The sequence below is a fragment of the Epinephelus fuscoguttatus genome, linkage group LG9, assembly GCF_011397635.1.
Source record: "Epinephelus fuscoguttatus linkage group LG9, E.fuscoguttatus.final_Chr_v1".
NCBI lineage: Eukaryota > Metazoa > Chordata > Actinopteri > Perciformes > Serranidae > Epinephelus > Epinephelus fuscoguttatus.
Window position 1 is genome coordinate 22,090,331 of NC_064760.1, and position 22,113 is coordinate 22,112,443.

A 22,113-nucleotide genomic window follows, 5' to 3' on the forward strand; every position below is an offset into this window, starting at 1 on the left:
TTATTATTGTGTTATGCCATTTGGAATCCATTGTTTGAGGCTTAACAGGAAGTAGTTTTTTTTTTTTTTTTTGGAAAAAGATGTCCTCATATGGGGACAATGGGTTTATTTTTAACAGTCACACGTGTGTAATAAATTATAAAGCTGTTTATTTCAATACCTGAACATTGTTGTGCAAAAACAAAATCACAAACAATTGTTGAATGTGTTGTGACTGTTTGGGTTAAACGTCACTGTTCAGGTCTAAAACTGTTCAAAACTGTTCAATTCAATGCCTGAATACAACAGTGCAAAAACAAAACTGCAAATAATGCAACATTTCTAAAAGCCTTGTGATTTGTTTGTTTTGTAACTCTGTACTAAATTTACCCTGATCCATAGTGCAGTCTATGAATGTCCTTTTTGTGTGTAGGAACAGTCTGTCACACCTAGTCGGCCTGTGTGAAATGCTGGGATAATACAATAACAAGTACTTCTTAATTAACAGCATTTTAGCTCGTTACTGTTTCTCAAATTAGTCAAATTTGTTGCCATATCAAACTACAGTTGTTATTTAGTACAAATAAGTTTCAATCATAAAATTTGATCAGGTTTTGTACCTTGTCCACTTTTGTGTCACGATCTGCTGCAGACTGAGTAGTAAAGTGTCCACAATCAAGGACAACAGGTCTTAATTAAGCAGAATGAAGTATAAGGTGCAGAAAACCCAAAATGTGATGTCCTCATATGTGGACGCAGGGTCTCAGGAGGTTAACTGTGGGTTCAACAAACAGAACCAAATCTGCTATACACCCATCGCTATCCATCTCATCATCTTTCGAGATTTCGCTCTTCTGACTGATTGGAGCTTGCTTTTTTTGTGAACAGGTCTCTATGCTGTGTAGCGAGATGAGCCTCCTGTGCCCTCCCTATAGAGGAGTGAAGAAACCAGAAAGTATTCACGTTTAAGAAGCTGGAATCAGAAAATTAATACTCAAACTGCTTAATCCAGGGGTGTTAAACGCACCGCCACCCACCAGAGGGTCTCATTCGGTCTTTCAGATGACTGTATGAAAGACATGATTGGACCTACAACATTCTTATCAGCCAATATTAACAGCCGTCTTTATATTATCATTGTTTTCTTACAGATCTTTCTTCATATAATACTTCATATAACGGATATCAACATAAGCCACCATGTCCTGATGAGATGCATCATAAACACTGTGACCTTGCATTAATACAAAGTCACATATATATATATATATATATATATATATATATATATATATATATATATATATATACACACACATATACTGTACATGTATGTCAAATTGGGCTGTATCTGACCCCCGAACTAAAATGTGTGTGACACTCCTGGCTTAATCAGTTCTGAAATTAGCTGTTGATAAATGCAATGGTTGACATCTAATCAATTACAGTGGAGGTATTTTAAATATCATGTTTAATGTCCCTTCCTCTGTAATTATTCTGACTTCTCGCCGTGCCAAAACTGCCCTCCTAGATGAATGGTCGTACGACTCAAGATGTGCTTTCGTCAGCCAGGATTAGCCCGAAGCTGTAGAGGTTATGAATCAGACATGTTGCTGAGAATCTCACTCTTATTCCAACTAGTGTCAACTCCATCCCTCTACAAGAGCGAAAGTCGTGCCTGCCTGGGCCAAATGGGAAATGTCTCTTTCAAAATGGATTATAACAGCCATTTGCCCCTGAAGGCTGCTGAGGAGCTTGGGTTGGGTTGAGAATCCAACAACTCCTACAAAGCCTCATGCAGCATGTGCCAAGTCTATATATTCCATGAGATCTTTTTGCCTCTGTGCTTTGACAGTCGGTATTACTGTCATTCGGCTTTGTGTGGAGAGAAATATACACACTGACTGTAATAACTTGATCCCGGCAGTGAGGCTGAGATGATAACTCTGCGCAGAAATAGATTTTCCTCTCTGCACTTTTACTATCTCACCGAGCCCTCGCAACAGACATTCTTCTTCTGATGCCATTGTTATACCGGACATACTTAATATTGATAATGATGGAGGAAATGGAGCTGAGTGCGGGAGCCATGTCTTTTGAAATCTGCTCTGAATGTGGCCAGTGGGCCCTTTATGTTAGGGAGTGCAGTGGAAAATTGCCGCTGCTATTAACAGAAATGAAATATTGCCTCTGTATAGCTTCTCCCCTCAGCTTTTACCAAAACCGCACACATTGTAAAGACGAAGTGACGGCGGAAAGGCATGTCAGCAGAATGTCTGCGAACAGCTAATGAACATCTCAGGTGGCGTACCGACTCCTGTTTTGAATATTAAGAAACCACATCAAGAGGAGTTAAATCCCGCACAGTGAAATATGAACAATCGTCAGGCGAAATATCTGTTCGTTTAATAATGAAAATCTACATAATTGACTTTTACACACACACATGAAATATCTGTTTGAAGCCACTGGGGAATAATTTGCCAGGAGACGAATACATTTAAAAATAGAGATTTCTGCTGTTGTTAAAGGAACAGGTATGGTTCATTTTAATGCTTCATCTTAATTCCATATTGAGATGTTCAGTCCCTGTTTATAGATTAGCTGTGACCACAATGCTGAGCTCTGCATTGTAATGACGAGGAATTTGGTGTATACTGGGTGTGTGTGTGTGTGTGTGTGTGTGTGTGTTGGGGGTTGGGGGCGTCCTGTAAGTGAAAAATGTGCAGATCTTAGCAGAAAGCTCCTCACTGCTTTGCTGATGGCAGGTTAACTCACATAGTGTATGAGACTGTCATCACCGTTAGACTGCCTGTAATTTATTTATATCTGATGCTTGTGGGTAAACAAATTAATCCACATTATTAAAGCAGAGGATCCTGGCTCACCTACTGTACATATTAGACATGTGGATAGAGCTTTGCATCCTAAAGGCTTCTGCAACCTATCTAGCATGGTGAGCTTAAAGGTCTATTGTGTAGGTTGTAGTGTCACCTAGCGGCAAGGTTGCAGATTAGGTGTTGCAGAACTACGATGGCTGACGCAAAACATGAATGGTCAAGAGCCAGTGTTTGGTTTGTCCGTTCTGGGCTACTGTAGAATAACATTATGGAATCAGTGGAAGAAGACAATTCTTATTTTCAGGGGATTATTGACCAGAGATGGGGACTCGAGTCATTGTGACTTGGACTCGAGTCGACTTGAGTCGCTGTTTTGATGACTTGTGACTTGACAAAAAAATAAAAGACTTGAGACTTGACTCAGACTTTGAAGTTAAAGACTTGGGACTTGACTTGACTTGAGACACGATGACTTGAATGACTTGAGTGTTATTCACATCATGTTTTCAGTTAGAATATAAAATTAATAAATGAATCCGCTAAGAGCGCAGGCTGAGAACGGCGTTGTCATGATTGGATCACTATCCTGTCAATCAGTCATGCCCTCTCTACGTACCTTACGTGAAACAGGCCCTCTTATATCACATAGGCATCAACATGTCAGTGGGAGGCATACCAAGAGTCATTGTCTTCGGCTTTCGGAATTACCATTATTCCAGCAAAAGATGAACAGCACAGTGCAAGACATGCGGCATAAACATCTCGGACAGCCAGACGACAACTTCAAACTTTGTTCGTCATTTGAAGAGCCATTCTGCCCAGTAAGTGCTTGTCAATTAGCTAATATTATCTGGTTAGTCAGTAGTTAGCTAACGTTAGCTTGATACGATACGGGGGTGGGGTGGGGTGGGGAGAGAGTTGGTTTGGTGGAACTTGTTTTTTAATTTATTTGCTAACATTAACCCCAGAAAACGTGAGTGAACATTCCGACCGGTTCATCACAAGACCGGCTGTACGTTTTATGAACGAGCAACACAGGGTTAAGTGAGCTAAATGGGTGATTTTGGCCGCTGCCTTGGTTAGTGTGTGTGTGTGTGTGTCCCATGCATGGGGGTCATCCCTGCAAAGTAAACATTGCAGCGATGAAGTCAATGTTTACTGACAGTTACTCATATTTTGTCTTTGCACTTTATTAAGATCAGATTCTGCAGGTAAAATCACAATAATAAGGTGACTTGACTTGACCTATTACAAGACTTGACTTGACATAACCTGTGACTTGACTTGACTTGCCCAAGAAAAAAATGACTTGGGACTTACTTGAGACTTGAAGGTTAAGACTTGAGACTTGCACATGTGTGACTTGGTCCCATCTCTGTTATTGACTAATAAAAACATAGTTATGAATATTATACACCACTTCTGCAAATAGATGTCCCTAAATCCTGCACACTGTACCTTTAAAACCTTTTAGAATTAAAAAATCAATCATTTCATGGACTGTATAAACCAGGGATGTCCAGAGTCTATCTCGGGGGCCAATTGTGGCCCATGGACCGATTTTAAACTGCCCGTGGCTTGTTGTCCAAAATAGACACCACACACTGTTGGTAAATCAAACAAGATCACTTTGCATTTTTTTCAGGATGATGGCAAGACTATCATGAGTTTGTAGACAAGCAAACAAACAGTTACTAACAGCAGGCATTTTCTGTTAGACAGCAACGAAGCGTTAAGTGGACAGCGAGGGCTGCCACTTTCATGAGCAGTGAAAAGTTCAATACTTTTTCACTGAAAGATGAAACATTTGTCTCATTTGTATGTGATATTTTTTTAAATAAATATGTTGCGAGACACAGCTGGCCCCCATTCAAAAACATTTGGACGCCCCTGGTATGAATTTATGGACATAGCTACCATGGTGTCAGACTCCTGTTTTGAAGTCTGTAGTTTAGCATTTCGACCATCGCCATCTTGGATTTTTTGGCGCCAGAAGTGACCAACTGTGCGTTCCAATACCCCCACTACCATACTATATCACCGGGAAAAGATTTAGTGTGTCCCATTACACAGTATGTCAAAAGCAGTGTGCCAAAAATACCAGATTACCAGAGGTCCGATTTTGCAGTATGCAAGCCAGCATGCTTTTCTGGCTCTTCTGACGCACAATCCTCTGTGCAGCGGATGATACGACACATCTGTTGAGCTGCAAACAGATGACGGCTAATTGACAGCTCCCAAAAGTCGCAATGATGGATGACAGCGCATTCCAGTAACTAATGACAAGTCAAATAGTAATAATAGAAATAGTGATCAAGTGAGCAAAATAATCACAAATATCACCAACAACAAAAGAAAATAACTATGAATTTATTTATTTTTTCAATCTACAAGGTAGCAGATATAAAAGCAAGAGGGTCAAAGTTCAAGGCGCAATGCTATGAGACAGTAGTATGTCCCAACTGTGCATACTGCATGCAACAGTATGCACTTTTTAAGGGCAGCTCCAGTACCTACTAAAATTAAAAAGAAAGAGTATGCAATTCGTAACGCAGCCCATATTTGGACAAGAGGATGGAGCCGTGGATGAACGAGGGTTGGGTCTCACTCATAGACTAGTAATGCCTCAAAGACAGCCTGTCACTCAAAGCAGCCATGCAAATAATTATGAGTAACTTTAAGCCTTAATTAAATGTAAACAGGTGAGTTATATAAAAATTCACCCCCGTACAGTTGTCGTGAAGGGGAAACTAGCTATAGAGACCAAAACTGTTTCTTGTACCAGGCTGTAAACATTTTTACCTCTGCTGTAAAGTTGGGCATTTTAACATGGGGGTTTACGAGGACTGACTGGCTCTATCGGCCTTTCGAAGGACTGCAGTTTTTGGGACCACATTGGCTTCATTTTTCACCTCTGGAGGCTGCTATGATTGATCATTTTGCTGCATTTCTCTGAAATCCTACCACAGTTTTTTCTTTCTATTCTATATTCTAGCCGTGCATGTGATAGAAAACCTACTGGATATTTTCTAAAACACCTCCCTGCAGTTGGATATGATTAAGTTAATTTTTTGTCTACACTGCCACATTTTCAGCTTGATCACAGTTGTCCATGCTGCTGTGATTCCTTTTCAATGCAAATTGCCTGATGCGAGTGCCTCGGGACACTGTTGAACGGAGTCACGGCCCCTGCTAATAGTGCCCATGTAAAATTCATAGAAAGATGTGTCAGGGATTATTTTCTTTGAATTAGGGCCATTTGACGGGGAAAAAGTGCCTGATCTGCATCAGAGGAGAAACGAGGAAATGCGTCCAGCATATAATGCTGCTGTATCTCTTCTCACCACCTTCTGCAACTGAAAACTCCGGCTTGATCTTTAGCTTCCATCTGAGATGGCCGTGCTGCGTACAGAATGCTGATTTGGCAAAGTTAAGGAACGCTCAGAATCAATTACATGCGGGCACAAAATCTCCTTACACCCCCGAGGATGTCATTTTGAGATTACAACAGATATACTGTACTTTGCAATTTACAGCCTCTTAAGGACGCCTCCGCTGGATGTGTCACACCCGAACCAAGACCCTATAAGCCTTGTGGTGTTGAGAGACATCCAACAAATATCTGAATTACTGCTGTTGACAGGGGGAGAGGTGGTGGTATTTCTTTTCCAAGGCGGCAGAGAGGGAATTGAGATATCATTCAAACTAACAGCCCGCTGACTCAAGCCTCTGTTAGTGTTTATGTGGGAGAGGTCAGGGTTTCCATTCCATTCAGGTTAACTTCTGTCATATATTCTCTGCCGACGATGGTGGAGAGGTTATTGGGATGACAGTCATGAGGACACAACAAACATACAGTACATAGATTACTATAGCGCATTAGGTGGAAAACAGTATGGCATTATCTCCTACTTACTTCAGTGCATTCGAATTAACAGCTCTGTGGATATATACCAGTCAGTCGGAGGAGAAAGGTTAACTAAATTCAGCAGAGAGCTAACACAACAAGAATAATTACACCAGCACAGACCACGACATGAATGAGTCATTGACTTTTGAGTTATCCTCAGTACTCATGGCACCCAGGCAGGATTATAAGTGTGCTACAAAACTTAATTAACTACATCACATATCAATAAAAAGATCTGTTTTATTAGCTCAGTGAAAATGTTTCCAATAACCTTGCTACCACATAAGCTCCTGTGAACTAATGACAATATCTGTAAAATTCATTATTAAGAATATTAATACCATACATCAATTCTCAGCCCTACTTACACATACAGATATTTTTGCAAACAGATATTCCCCTCTACATTTTGGCCTCTCGTCTACATGCAAATGAAGTTACAGGTCACTAAAACAGAGATTCTAAAGTGGATATTTTTATAAAAACAAATCTCTTCAGTTCGCACAAGCCCATTGTTGCTTTGTGTAACGAGCACATGCTGGAAACAACAACAACAATGGCGGACTACTCCTTTGCAAACTTTTTGTTAGCACTGTTTGGTCACATGACTAAAATTAAGCACAGCATTAGTTCAGGCAGGACACGATGTCAAGCTCAACTCACATCCCAGTGACATGAGCTGATCTCAAACAGCCAATCAACTGACGGAGTAGCTGATTGATAGAAGGGAGTCAGCTGATTCATCACATGATTCCTTTCTATGCAACCGATTGGCAAATCTCATTCAGGGCGCCATATTTAAACTGCTCTGACCTGCCTACTGTTGCTGCTTCCTCTGCAAGCTGCTTTGCAACCCACCTCCACCCCAGCTCCTCCTTTTCATGCTGTGTCTGACCTATCAATGTCATTTCTGTTTGTCATTGATGCTGCTCTGTTCCTGGGGGTCTTTGCTGCGGCTCTCCCTGCTTTAGGCTTTCCATGTAGGCGCATGGAAGGGCAGGAAGGTTTGCTCTCTCTGCCTTAAAGCCTTCCTCATTTGCACATGGAAGGGCAGAGAGGTGTGCTCTCTCCGCCTTATGCTGTCCACATAGGCATGTGGAGGAGGCTTTCTGCGTAGGCCGAGGAAAGGCAAAGGGGCCCCAGAACAGAGCCATACCTCCAAATATTATACTGGGAATTGAAACAAAACTGTCGCTGCACCCATTGTTCTCGCTCCACCTCAGCATTTTAAAGTCTGCCAATAACAGCAGTTTTGGATCAGACCCGGTTGAAGCCAGCAGAAGTTGGGACACTTTCCAAAGTGGGATTGTTGTCGATGAGGAATGGAGAGAAAACATGTCCAGAGCATCACTTGTATGTTTGAGTGAGCTCCTTCATCCTTATATCAAACAGGAATCAACGGATGACATCTCCAGTGTTTGTAAAAGTTGACATTAGTACACTTTGCTACCTGTGTGACATGGGGAAACTGCTGAAGACATCTAACACTGATAAGTGTGTGGGGTTGTTTTGGTGCTCTTGTGTGGAGATATTCTGTAAAACAAAGGTGGTGTGGACAGAATCATTCAAACAGTGGGGGAAATATCTGTATAAGTGTAGAGAGCAGAATTCTACATGTATACTTTTACCATATTGTTTATTCCAATACGATACATCCACAAGTTAGAATGAACTGTTTTCATTGACACTGTCAGTTAGCTCAGTTTGACAGCAATCTCAAATATTAATAACAAAAAGTGAGAAACCATATTAATGAAAGAATGGAATGAACTGATGGGATGGCTTCCTTGTCGACATTGTGTGAATGAAACTAATCACTGAGGAGCATGTACCACAGAATGACTGACACACATTTTCCAACTACAGAGAAACGGCTAAAACTTTTGTATTTTTCACAGCCAGCTAGAACTCGATTCTTCATTCAGCCTGAGGGATTGTGACAAATTATGTGTCAAGGATTTATGATGTGAGACGTAATAGGGCCACCCAGCTGGTGGAGTAAATGAATGTGCATATCTCAGTGACATCCACACATCTGCTTAGCCGTCGATGAACATGCAAGCCATGATGTGCCACGCAGTCACTGGCCTAATTCACTGTGCAACTTTGAACATCTACAGATGCAGCACTTGTCCAAATGTTCCAGCAACTAGTCCTTCACAGGTACCGAGTGACAGGGTTTCCATTATGAAGAAAGTTGATTGAAAAGTGGCACCATGACGTGCAACCTTTCTTACTATTACAGCCACTGCATGATCAGACAAATATCAGACCTTGATAAATCAGGTGCTGACAGGGTAAGTGTGAAAGGAGGAAGGTACTGAACTGTCTGTCAGTATTCTTAAAGGAATACTATTCAGGAATTGACCCTTCCCTAAACCCCGCCCCTTTGTGATGGTCTGACAAGCTGTCGCAGTAAGCACGGAGCCCACACTGTAACTAACTGCACTCACAGAGGAAATATTATCATATTTTTGTAAAAATGAAAGCGTGATTCCAGAGAGAAGCAGACAGAGGGGTCTACAGTCTGTGTTTGAAGGATATATCCAGGATGTCAAACTGACTCAGCAGCAACAACAGGTTCAAAAGACAAAGATAGTTAGAAACTAAAGCTGAACTATAGGCTACAGATCACAGTGTAAAAGTGAACCACCACATCACTGCTGATCGCCACACAAGACAATGAATATAAAGGGAAACTTTGCTGATATTGAACCAGCTGTGTGGCATCACAGTGTGTGCAGATTGGCTTCATCTGGACACACTGCGATGACACACAGCTGGCTGAATATCAGCAAAGTTTCCCTGCTTCCTTTCACTGGTTCCTGTAAAGCAGAGTTGGTCTTTGTTTTATAATCATTAAAAAGCAAAAGCAGCATGTATATACATTCAGTAGGCTATATCTTCAGTAGCTAGCTAGCTAACCCTACACTTTTCAGGGTCTGATTCTGGTTTTGGAACAGGGAAGAAACGTATATCTTTTTCCAACCTCTCCAGGTAACGAGTATCATTAATACACGACGTGCCCCAGGCACAACATTTAGCTCCAAATCCACAAAACCAGCCTGAAAATGAAGGAAATCTGAAACGACCGCATTAGAGTCAATGGAGCACAGCTGTGTTGTTGTCGGACCCTGGTCAGAGCCGGCCTGATGCTACGTTATGATTGGCCAGTCTGCTTCTAGGGGTGGGACTTAGCAAAGGGTCAATTGTCCGCTGGAAAAGCCAACCCCAGATTCACTATATTTGTGGTTTTTTGGCACCATGTCTATCCTAGCTTCCTCTTGGATGTGTACTGCTTACAGTCTGGCACCTGGTAGCTACCATTTATGATAAGGAATGTCCCAAACCCAGCAAAATAAAAGGAAGATACGGGCAGAGGTCAGGGTTTCTGAAGAAAAATACATCCCCACACTCTTCTAGTGGGTCATAAGTGATGATTAAGAGTCTATACACTGTTCTTTAGAAAAATTCTGCATGGTATACCTTTAATTAAAGAATGTACGATTCATTTTCTGTGTACGTTGTTAAAAGCCCGGGTGGAAATATTAATCAAACCATTAAAAAGACTAAAAACTCCACTGCTGATTATCAAATTCATAAATGGATACCAGGACAACCAAGTACAGCCAAGCCAAGGATGAATTTTATGATCCACCAGAGCAGAACCACTTTAATATTTCAGTATCATTGTCAAAATATGATGGCTCTGCTGTATTTTACATGGCCAGCATGAACTCAAGGTCCCCCCCGAGAGCCCGAGAGTTACACATTTTCACTGTGAGGCACATCTTTTATGCATGCACTCTTCACATACAGGGACCCCAAAACATGAACATCTGCCAATTATACCAACGAGAAGAGCAGAACATCGAGCTGATTCCAAAACTGCATCTTAACTCAGAATAATTCATGTTCTCTTCAGGGGGACTCGACCGTACACTGCCCCTGGCGTTCATTTAATCCACATTGACACATTTTTGGCGGTAGATAGAGAGTGTGTATTTAGAATTACCTGCTTAATCGCGGTGAGCTCTTTGCGAAACAAAGGGACAGGTTCACTTTCATTGTTCATTTCATCAGCAGGTGCACGGAACAAAAGCACCCGGGGAAGCTTAAGGACCAATCACCTTAGAATGTCACAGACAAGATAAAAGGGAGACTTGGTCTTTTCATCCTTGATGGGAGGTGCTTTTAGTGTTCTGCCAGACAGCACGCACACACACACACACACACACACATCTCTAACCTGTTTACTTCCTGGAAGAAGATGTAGCATCACAGGGAGGACAGGGGGGGGAAACACAACCTGGAAAAGCAGGGGGTGGGATTTATAGCTGGAGAATGACCCTGAGAGTTTGTCACCAGGGTCTGTGAAAAGATTTCAGTGGAAAATAAATTAAATAACCTGTGCCAGCCTATAGTTATGATAGCTTTTGGCTTAGAAAGTGGTTGTAGTGGCAGTCTAGATAATTCATGTGATTGCACGGCTTCCTCTTTTTATAGGTCCGGTACGTGTTACGTGATGTAATGGCTCTTTCCCGCTATCCACTTTTAACTCTACGGAAGAACACATTAGTGTAATGTGTAAAATCTGAATACTCTGGAGGAATCAGGCAAAGTCATACAGTGCATGTAATCTGGACCACGACACAGACCAGGGAGCAGAAAAAAGCCATTGGCGTTCAGTCCACTGAATAATTAAAAGGATGCTTTATTGGTTTACCCTGCCTAACATGCTGTGGACAATGAGAGTGAGCCGTCCCCAGGTGAGCCTTCGTGGCAGCTGCCGAGCCAGAGTAAATTGGAACATGATAGCTGTGCAGATAATTTAATCTTAGCTTCATTAAAGGATCTATATGCAGGAGGGAAGTGCAAATATTGACTTAAGTTAAAAAGCTGCAGACACTCTTCTTTTATGTTTGCATTTAGGAATGTTGATGACAGATTTTAAGTATGATTGTAGGTGCAAAGTAAGCAACATTTACTGTTGAGAGCAGGGCTGCTCACAACAAAACATTCCTACTTTCTAATCCCCAGGTGCTGCCTCAGGCGTCAGACTTTCTCAATTAGATGCAGATTTTATCAAGCAGCTATACTTTCACTATGAAACATGAGGGAGCCATGTCTTCCCAGAATAGCATCCCGCGGTCTGGTTTCCACACACTGATAATACGATATGCTAGGTGACTGGTGTGGCGCCACATAATAAATCTGTGTCTCCCAACAGCCATACCTGTCTCTGGCCTCCACCTCTGCAGGTTCCTCCGTGGAGTTCTTCACATCTTCCTGGCCGGTGATGGCGTCCTCTTTCCTCGTGGTGCTGGGTGAGGAGCTGCTCTTTGAGGATTCCTCGTTGACCTGGAGACCCTGGATGGTGTTCTGCTGATGTTGCCATGATTGTTGACCCGCTCTGACATACACAGGTGTGGGCCCCGGCGTCGGTGCCAAGATGCTGTGGACCGGGCTGTTAGTCTTCCGTAGTCCTCCGACACCTCTTTCCCTTGAGTGGCTCTTGAGCCGGCCCTGGACAGGCGTCCCTCTGTGGTCCAGGCCATCCTGCTGGATGTAGCCTCCCACCCCGCCACCGCCGCCACCGCCGCCGCCTCCACCGCCGGCCGAACCTTGGGATGAATGGCTGAACCAGCGCCAGCGGAGCCTAAGGATCTGCTTCACGTCAAATTCCTTCTTCCCCGACACAGACATCCTCCTCTGGGTTTGGAGACGAAGGCAATGGCACGTTGAGTCCCCAAAAACATGGAGAGCAGAGAAGAGAAGAGCCTTGGTTTCAGTCCTCACTGACTACAATGTGCCTCTTCTCTTCCGTTATTGTCTCACTACTATCATGACCACCCCCTCCTCCTCCTATTACTCCTCCGTTGTTCTTTTGGTGGAGATGGAAAGCAGTCCTCTGCAGCTTTTGTTCCTGTGCCTGAGACTACTACCCTCCCTCCAACTCTCCCTCTCTCTGTCTTTCTCTCTTTCCCTCCTGTGCTGCTGCTGCTGCTGCTGCTGCTGCTGTGCCGCTGGAGCTGAGTTAATGCACATGCATGATCCACACTCCCTCCCCTTCGTCTCCCCTGTTTCGCTTTCTCTCTCTCTCTGCTTGTCTCTCCTCTGCACACACACATACACACACACACACTCTGAGAGATAGACATATATACTCTGGAAATAAAATGAGAAAATCTCCCAAGCCCTGCCCAGTCCCCTCTGCTGCTGTTGTGTGTCCCTGTGTCAGTATCTGTATGTTTGTGTGTGAGTGTGTGTGTGAGAGTGATAACAGGGCTGCCTACTCTTCCTGCAAAGGGGGGAGGTGGGGTATCACAGAGCCAGGATGATGAGGTCACACCTTAACAAAGTAATTCACTGCTTGCTCAAGGAGGCAAAGAGGAAGACTACTAACTGCACTGTACTATTAGGACGATTACTGTAGCAGGAGCTTGTAATCCATTAATGTATGTAGATACACACGCACCCTCGTCTATGAACAGGAGAGCAGGATACATTAATAACTCTCTCATAAATAACCAGCACACATCAAGACACACTCTTCAAGGCAAGTGAAATTTATCTCACACTCACACACATCTGTGCAGTCTGCCATTCTCACATCAAACAGAATCCCATGGGGGAATGTCTCAGTGTATGTAGCCATGCAGAAAAAATATTCTCCTTCAGTCACCGTCTTGAAAGCCCCCTGCGAGTACAAGTGAAAAACTACATACTGATGAACCTTCAAGGTCAGTAAGCGGCCTCTTCCCCCCCCAGTCAGGGCTTCGGAAAACAGTCTTTTGCATTTAAAGAGATCCTGCTTCTGTGTGAGGTTAACGCTGCGCCATGCAGGTAATTGAGATACCACACCTTGACTCGTACTTCAAAGGCAAAAGGGACAGTGGAGCAGCACACAAGGTAATTTGGGGGGATTTGATCAATGCTGACAGCATCACCAGCATATGATGGCGGTATATGCTGTGGGACGACCAGGCAGCGACCACATAGTCATAACGATCATCCCTAATTCACTGTGCAGACTGATGTAGCCTATGACGAGGGAATATTTCTCTTTGCTCCGTTGACACAAGTTTCATGTGCAATTTAGAGCTAGTAGGAGACATTTTGTGTCCGACACATTTGCATATTCATACATCAGATAAATTTCGGATTTTTGAATTACAAAGCACCCCATCCACCCACCACCCTTCACCAGCATGCCGAGTCCCATATCCAAAAAAGGGCTGAGAACCCCCGCTGTAGGGTATTCTATCTCCTCTACACTATTGGATCGGGGTGTTTTAAGTGCTTTATTTTGATCCAGTCGTCAAAGGAAGCTGTATATGCCCATGGGGCAGGTAGTAATTGGATTTAGAAATGGATTGTGAACCCTGAAAGATTGTGAAACACAACAAGCCTTATCCTACCTGCCTGACACTGCGTAGCATCTAGGATTTATGGATTTCTGCATTGGAATAACTCAATCAGTGTTAATGTTCTGCACCTGAGCTCCCTCCCTGTTAACACTACATTTGCATGTTTTTTTAGCACCGACAGCCTACACACTGACACAACAGAGCTGCAGGGAACCTTTATTCCTGTTCTTTCTGTAGTCGTTTCCTGATTTTCACTTCCATGACAAAGGTGAGAGGAGGACCTTGCACATAAACTGCTGCATTTCAATATTGTACAATCTCTCAGCCGCCTCCACAAACCTCCCACGGCAGGTTTGGGAGAGTGGACACAACCAGCTATTGTGCCCACGAGTATCTACTTAAACTATTACTGCCTATGATGTTTGATGAGGACTGGCATTAATCTGACCACCAAAGAAAGATGCTTAAATATCAATATAGAAGCCAAAAACATACACAACATATAGCAACACACAGCACGGTACACATATACATATCTGGGGGTCATGTAGTCATGGCTGAGCCTCCCTCTGGCCACCAATTTAGATTCACCATTGGCGTGTTAACTGATTCCCCCAAACAAGTACCATAACATGTACACATACGTACACACACCCACACACACCTCCACAAATGATGAAATGCATAAAACAGGCAAACACATGCTGACACACATGCAATCTTACAAGCATACACACACACAGGACTATGTACAGAGGTGGGTGAGAGGGCAAACACAGTGTAATATTTAGGAAAATAAAATTCTAATGTTAATAGTTAATAGTTATAATGATTGCAGTAGCAATGACAGGAAATATTCATACAAGCATATGACACATAATTCCTCATCAGCATAATAATGAGGTCCCCACACAGGGTCAACGCCAGGCCCTGCGAAGATCCAATCTGCCTATCCCACAACCCCATTTTTCCCCTCTACATATTCCCATCCTTCCCCAAGGCTTAGCTGTTCACATCTCTTTAGCAATGTCAAGGTCTGTTTTCTTTTATATGGGTGTCAAAGATACAGCCCAGGGGCCAAAACCAGTCCAATCTGGCTTACTGGGCGACCTTGCACACCTAATATTGATGCACTTGTGAAGGCTGAGAGGTGCCAGGTTTCAGGAGCAGGTTAAACACTGAGTAGTTTTCTTCATGTAAAATGCAGCTTCAGAGGTATTTCCACCCTGACCAGAATACAGGTCTTTTCTTTCACAGTAGTTTGGTGTGGTGATGTCAGGATGACCACACAGGAGTTGAATGACTGACTGAATGTGGCAAAACTGAGAAAGATTATTGAAACCGCATTTATTCTTCTGAAGACATCACAGGCTTTTTGTCATCTGTTTTGTATTTGGATTAGCGTTTTTTTTTTTTTTTAAATGCATCTCTTAAAAAAATTTGGAGGTGTTTGCTATTTATAGGATATTATGCAATGGTTTTACTGCTCCGGCCCACCTGCGATCAAAGCAGACCGTAGTGGCATGTGAACTAAAATAAGTTCAACACCCCTGTGTTAATCTTTCTATCATCCCGTGTGTTTTAAGGTGAGTTTTAAATTCTGAAATATTAAGCCGTGCCATAGTTTTCCGTTTTATTATAAAAGCTTTGCCAAACAATATTATAATGTTACTGATCTCTGATTTGCTGCCACTTAACTCCCCTAAAATTACATTTTGTTATTGTACATCATTATTCACCTTTGGACAGAGGCAGGACTGATTCCTCTTCATCACTGCAAAACCTACACAAACAAGTTTGTTCAACGCCCTAAATATAGCATCTTTTTAATGGGTAGAAATGTACATAGTATCTGTAGTTGTATTATACGTATAGATACATCTTGGGTAGTGTTATATATTCATTGTCTGTAACCACTTATCCTGTTAGGGGTTGTAGGGTGCTGGAGCCTATCCCAGCTGACATTGGGCAAGAGGCAGGGTACACCCTGGACAGGTCACCAGACTATCACAGGGCTGACACATAGAGACAGACAACCATTCACACTCACATTCACACCTACAGAGAATTTAGTGTCACCAGTTAACCTGCATGTCTTTGGACTGTGGGACGAAGCTGGAATACCTGGAGAAAACCCACAATGACACGGGGAGAGCATGCAAACTCTGCACCCTGGGTTTGAACCAGGAATCCTTTTGCTGTGCTGCCATGATATAATGATATAAATGCATCTTTCCATTGAACTATTATGCTGTATTAATAGAGTCTTACCACTTGTTCAAGGTATTAATTGGATTTATAACACTGTTGTCCTTAACCAAGTTATATTTACAATTTTCGTCTTAATTCATTTTTTTTTCCATTCATCCATGACTGGTCTCTAATTTACAAACAGCATACAAGTTGTTGTCTTGGTTTTTTAGCTATAGCATTTTTCCAAACATGACACACTGATACAATAATTACAATCTATCCATCCATTTTCATCCGCTTATCTGGAGCCAGGTCGCAGGGGCAGCAGGCCAAGCAAAGCACCCCAGGTGTCCCTCTCCCCATCAACGCTTTCCAGCTCCTCCTGAGAGACCCCAAGGCGTTCCCAGGCCTGATGAGATATGCAATCCCTCCAGTGTGTTCTGGGTCAGCCCAGGGGCCTCCTACCAGTTGGACGTGCCCCAAACACCTCTAACAGGAGGCGCCCAGAAGACATCCTGATCACATGCCCGAACCACCTCAACTGACCCTTTTCGACGCGAAGGAGCAGCAGCTTTACTCCGAGCTCCCTCCGGATGTCCAAGCTCCTTACCCTATCTCTAAGGCTGAGCCCGGCCACCCCAGGCACGAAACTCATTTCGGCCGCTTGCATCCGCAATATCATTTACACTGGCACAATTGCCTCCACTCTCTGATTATAAATACCAGATTTAAAGCCAAAGATGAAATACACACTTCTTCATTTACACTCACCAATGCTTCTGTCAATGAAGCATGAGAATTTCTAAGTTACAGATAACTAGTCCCTCCAACTAAAATGAGCTGAGAATAACTTTTAAGTCTTTGTGTCCTTCACACACGCCAAACAACAGCACAATAGAGACAAAGATTATGATTACCACAGAGACAAGGATTCTCCCACAACTACTGTAAGATCAAGAAGCGCGTATTGTAAAATGTTCAAATCAATGCATTATTCAAATCAACTCTGTGGTAGAAACTACAGGAGGTTGAAAGGCTGCGTGAAGTGTGTGGATCATGCTTTGTTTATATCCAAGTGTTTATGCTAATGATACAATAAGAGTGGATGAGCCTCAAACATTATTTTCACAGTCAAGAGGCAAAACACTGAATTATTAATAAGAGCCTTCTCTGCATATAAACATATTTTACATTGTATTGTGTTATTTCGGAGCCCGAAAGGACCAGCGTGCAGCAGCTGGTCCCTGCTGGGGGTTCTGATAATTGAAGGAGTTTCTACACATGCTTTGACTTTGTGTATCCACCACAGCCACGGTTCAGTTGCTCCAGCGTTTCTTTTGTTTGCCCAGGAAGCCATCTTGGCTCGTCTCAGACCTTCACCCTTTGACACCAACTGTTTCACGACAGAGATAGTGCTCATCTGTAATGCCATAACTAAATTAATGACTCCCATTAATTAAAAGCAGCCAGACCTCTGGACGTACAATATGTGAGTATGTTGCACACATTTTTTTACGGCGGTGCATTAAGTGGTGCTTTAACCACTCTCATTAAGTGCCACAATAACACGCGATGCATTATCTTTACATGTACATAAAACCGTGGTGTTACTAACCTCCCTCTGCTTTTCTACAACCAGAAAGGGACACGCTTTACTGCAGGCATAAAAATGTAAATAATAGTTTTATTGTGCTAAACAAAATGACAGTAAGGAATATTATCGCCCAGGCTGGGTTTAATTTTGTGAGTAAACAATCAAATTTTGTAGTTCCTTGGTTTTGCTGTTATCCCTTACTCGCCTCTACTAATGTTTTGGCACCGTCATTAATCACTAAGAGTCATTGTCACCGCAGGTAGCATTAGCTGTGTGCATAAACTGCTGAAAACAAAGACTTTAATATTCCCTCTGTTTTTGTTAGTGAAAAGAAAATCTCCTCATGTCTCCCAGATGTATTTATTTCAGTCCGGGAGGCACTCGATGCTCCTTTGCACTTGATACCCTCTTAAATCAAACGTGATCTGGAAGCAGCTTTACGAAATTATCTTCCAATAAAGCTGTATATGAAAAATAAAATGATTCTTATCAGTGAAAATATAGAAATTTATCCAAATCCTTATTAGCTTGAATGCATCATCTAACAGTACATGACTCTAAATGAAACTCCTGTTACTGTAACACAGGGTAAATGCTGTATTTTAAGGACACTATCTATATGCAAGGAAGTCTGGGGTGCATCGTAATAATAAAAGCCCATTAGAGCGAGATATGATCTAATGTATAGTAACAAGCCATCATACTGCGTAACCTCTTTTATTCTTGCAGGAGTCAAGGACACCATCTGGCTGCGCTCCGCATGACACATGAGATGTCAGATGTCAGACTGGCGTGGTAGACCACATTATCATCCAACATCTGCCTCCCCGGTGAACACACCTACGTGCCTAGACGGCTACTCTTTAGTTGATATTCTCTGTTTGCACCAGCAATCCAGAACCATGTTTGGAAAACTAAAAAATCCATGGCTTGTTTGAGATGTCAAAAATTTGGAAGCAGGTTGTACATGTATATATACACACACCAATCAGCCAAAACATTAAAACCACTGACAGGTGAAGTGAGTAACATTGATCATTTTGTAACAATGCAATGTTCTGCTGGGAGACTTTTGGTCATGGCATTCATGTCGATTCTGCTTGATGCCCTCCCCTACCCAAACACCACTGTGGGCTAAGTAACCCCCTCTCACTGCAACAGTACTCCCAAATGGCAGTGGCCCCCACAGCAGCAAAATGCACCATGCCACACCACAAAAAATGCTCAGGAATGGCCTGACGAACGCTCAAGGTATCGACCTGGCCTCCAAATCTCCCAAACCCCAATCTGATTGAGCATCTTGGGATGTACGGTTACCCCACCTCACAACTGACAGGTCTTAAATGAGCCTTAGCCGATGCCCCTGGTGCCAGACACCACAGGACATGCTCCAGAGGTAATGTGTCCATGCCTTGACATGTCAGAGACAAGTCTGATCCAAGGAGGCCCCACCATGGATTAGGGGTACCTCTGAGGTACCAGCACGTCCCATGGATGCTCAATCAGATTGGGGTCTGGGAAATTTGGAGGCCAGGTCGATGCCTTTAGCTCTTTCTCACGTTCCTCGGGCCATTCATGCATTTTGGCATGGTGCATTTTTCTGCTGCCGCCAGGGAGTACCGTTGCCGTGAGGGGGGGGGGTTACTTAGCCCACAGGTGTGTTTGGGTTGGTGGAGGGTGTCAAGTGGCATCCACACGAATGCCATGACCAAAGATCTTCCAGCAGAACATTGCATTGTAACAAAATGATCAATGCTACTCACTTCAACTGTCACTGGTTTTAATGTTGTTGGTGTTTAATGTGGCGTACATGTGTGTATACAAGAACACTGAAGCTCTCTACAAGAAGGACCAGAGCTGCCTCTATTTCCTGAGGAGGCTGAGGTCCTCCAACATCTGCTGGACCATGCTGAGGATGTTTTATGAGTCTGTGGTGGCCAGTGCTATCCTGTTTGCTGCTGTGTGGTGGGGCAGCAGGTTGAGGGTTGCAAACGCCAACAGACTCAATAAACTGATTCAAAAGGTCAGTAACGTCGTGGGGGTGGAGCTGGACTCTCTAGTGGCAGTGTCAGAGAGGAGGATGCTGTATAAGATGCATGTGTCACCTTGGACAATGTCTTCCATCTACTCCACGATGTGCTGGTCAGACACAGGAGCACATTCAGTGATAGACTCATTCCCCCAAGATGCACCACAGGAAGTCGTTCCTGCCGGTTGCCATCAGCCTGTACAACTCCTCCCCCTGTTTTATTCTGCTGATGTATATATTGCAGTTACATTTTCACACTTACAGCTTCAGCACAGTGACAATATATATTTTATTTAATATTTTAATTTTATATCTTAAATACTAGTGTTAAACATGGTAGCATGATGCACATTCTATTTCATTTATTGCTTTATATTTAAACACTTTTATTTCATATTCTTATTTTTACTTCTTATAATTCTCTATTCTTTACATCGGAGCAACTCCAACAAATCATAATTTCCCCTCTGGTATCAATAAAGTGTTTCTGAATCTGATATATATTTTATGTTGTATTCACGGGGTTATACTGTGGAGAATGTGGGATACACGCATGAATGGGAATACCCTCCACCCCCAGCTATGCCTGCAAAACCCTATATCAGCTGAATGCTCCTTGGAAAGGCCTTGAATGTTAAATTTCATGCTGTGTTGGGCAGTGATATTTCAAATATAACTGACCATGTCCATATTCATAAGACTAACAAGAGGATATAGCTCAGCAAATAAAAATGCAATGACAAAATCAAGCACACACACTAACACGTGATCATTGGCGCTCACACAGCATCTACAACTCATTTCAGAGCAATATAGAATACAACTTTGAAATATATGAAAGTCTAATTCTAACTATGTCCATGACCAGGGTGCAGGAATGAGGTGCAGCCTTTCACTCAGCGGAGGTCAGGAAGGACACGTTGAAAATGCATGAGAAAATTATGTTTAATGTTCCATTTGTGGCAGACAAGGTCACCGCACCTCCTGAATCAATGGCATAGATCAGACATATCTAAGCATAACCAAGAACATACCGCAACCAGAATGCAGATAGAAAATTATGTTTTTAATTCAGGAACTGATCACTGAGTTATGCTGCTGGTTAAAGGAAATTCTCTTTCTGGCAATGCATGAATTTACAACACGTATCAGTGATCGGTAATTCTTCCTCTTACCTGAGAAACTGACTCTAACTCTCACTCCTCAGCGTCACAACAATGGAATTATCTTCTAAAATGGAGGACCAATGGAGGCGATCTGCACGTAATCCAGTAATTTACACATCACAACTGTGCTGGACTGTTCCAACTTTTTCTTCTCTCATGTCCCACTTTCAGCACAAAAAAAAAAACAAAAAAAAACGTTTGCCTCTCCAGAAAGGAAGGGGGCACTTTCCTCTTTTAAAGGAAACTCCTGATAAGTTCCTTCCTCTGCTCTGCAACAACAATTGCATTCATGCAACCAGGAACGCTGGGATCACATCCTGTGTTTGAGGCAAAACACCGCTCTGATGAAACCTTACCCTACAAACTATGTTTCTGTAACACTTGTATTAATGAGGTTTGATGTGATCTCTAACTGCTACCAGAAAACAAAAAAACATTACTACTAAAACTAGCCCGTATATGTGTTGCAAATACAGTTTAAATCATTGTCCCATAGAGTTGCAGATAATAAATAACCAAAAGTTTTAAAACTGATGTGATTATGCAGCTTTGTATAAATATTTCAGTCTAATAAAATATAGTGCAAAATTAATTTATCAAAATAAGTCAGTCAAAAGTCATTTGAAGACTGTATTTATCAACTTTTTGCACCAGTGATGGTGTATCATAATTCAACCACTGGGTGGCGTATGCAGCATTTTCTCTGAAGAAGACTCATATCCACAGCTCAGTAAAGTGCAGTGTCAAGCGTCAGGCATTTCAAGGGGACATTAAAGATTTTTATTTTGCCAGAATGATCCTATTCTCTCTCTGGATTCCTCAATTTGAAGTACACTGTGTGATAATGTGTTGTGACAGTATAGACCTGTGATTTGACAGGGACAACACTGTGTAGGAGACAGGACGTGTAAAATCACAATTAAAAGACAAACACAGGCATATTGATGTAATCTACGTTGACAGTGTTGAGTGGCATTTTGAGTGTTTGTTGGTGTGTGACATTTATGCACATGTTTTCCTCTTTAAATTAAA

The 22,113-nt window shown here is 42.5% G+C and overlaps 1 protein-coding gene across 2 annotated transcripts in view; it reads right to left on the reverse strand.

Annotated features, from left to right (window-relative positions):
* Window positions 1-21,279, reverse strand: part of klhl4 (kelch-like family member 4) — a 57,384-nt gene extending 36,105 nt beyond the window's left edge. Inside the window, exon 1 of one of the 2 annotated variants that reach the window (XM_049586062.1) lies at window positions 11,966-12,930. In XM_049586062.1, the coding sequence (XP_049442019.1) occupies window positions 11,966-12,435 (470 nt within the window). In that variant the 5' untranslated portion in view covers window positions 12,436-12,930. Of the gene's footprint in view, window positions 1-11,965; window positions 12,931-21,090 lie in introns of those variants that run through there. The other variant, XM_049586063.1, reaches the window with a different exon arrangement.
* Window positions 21,280-22,113: the final 834 nt, after the last annotated feature.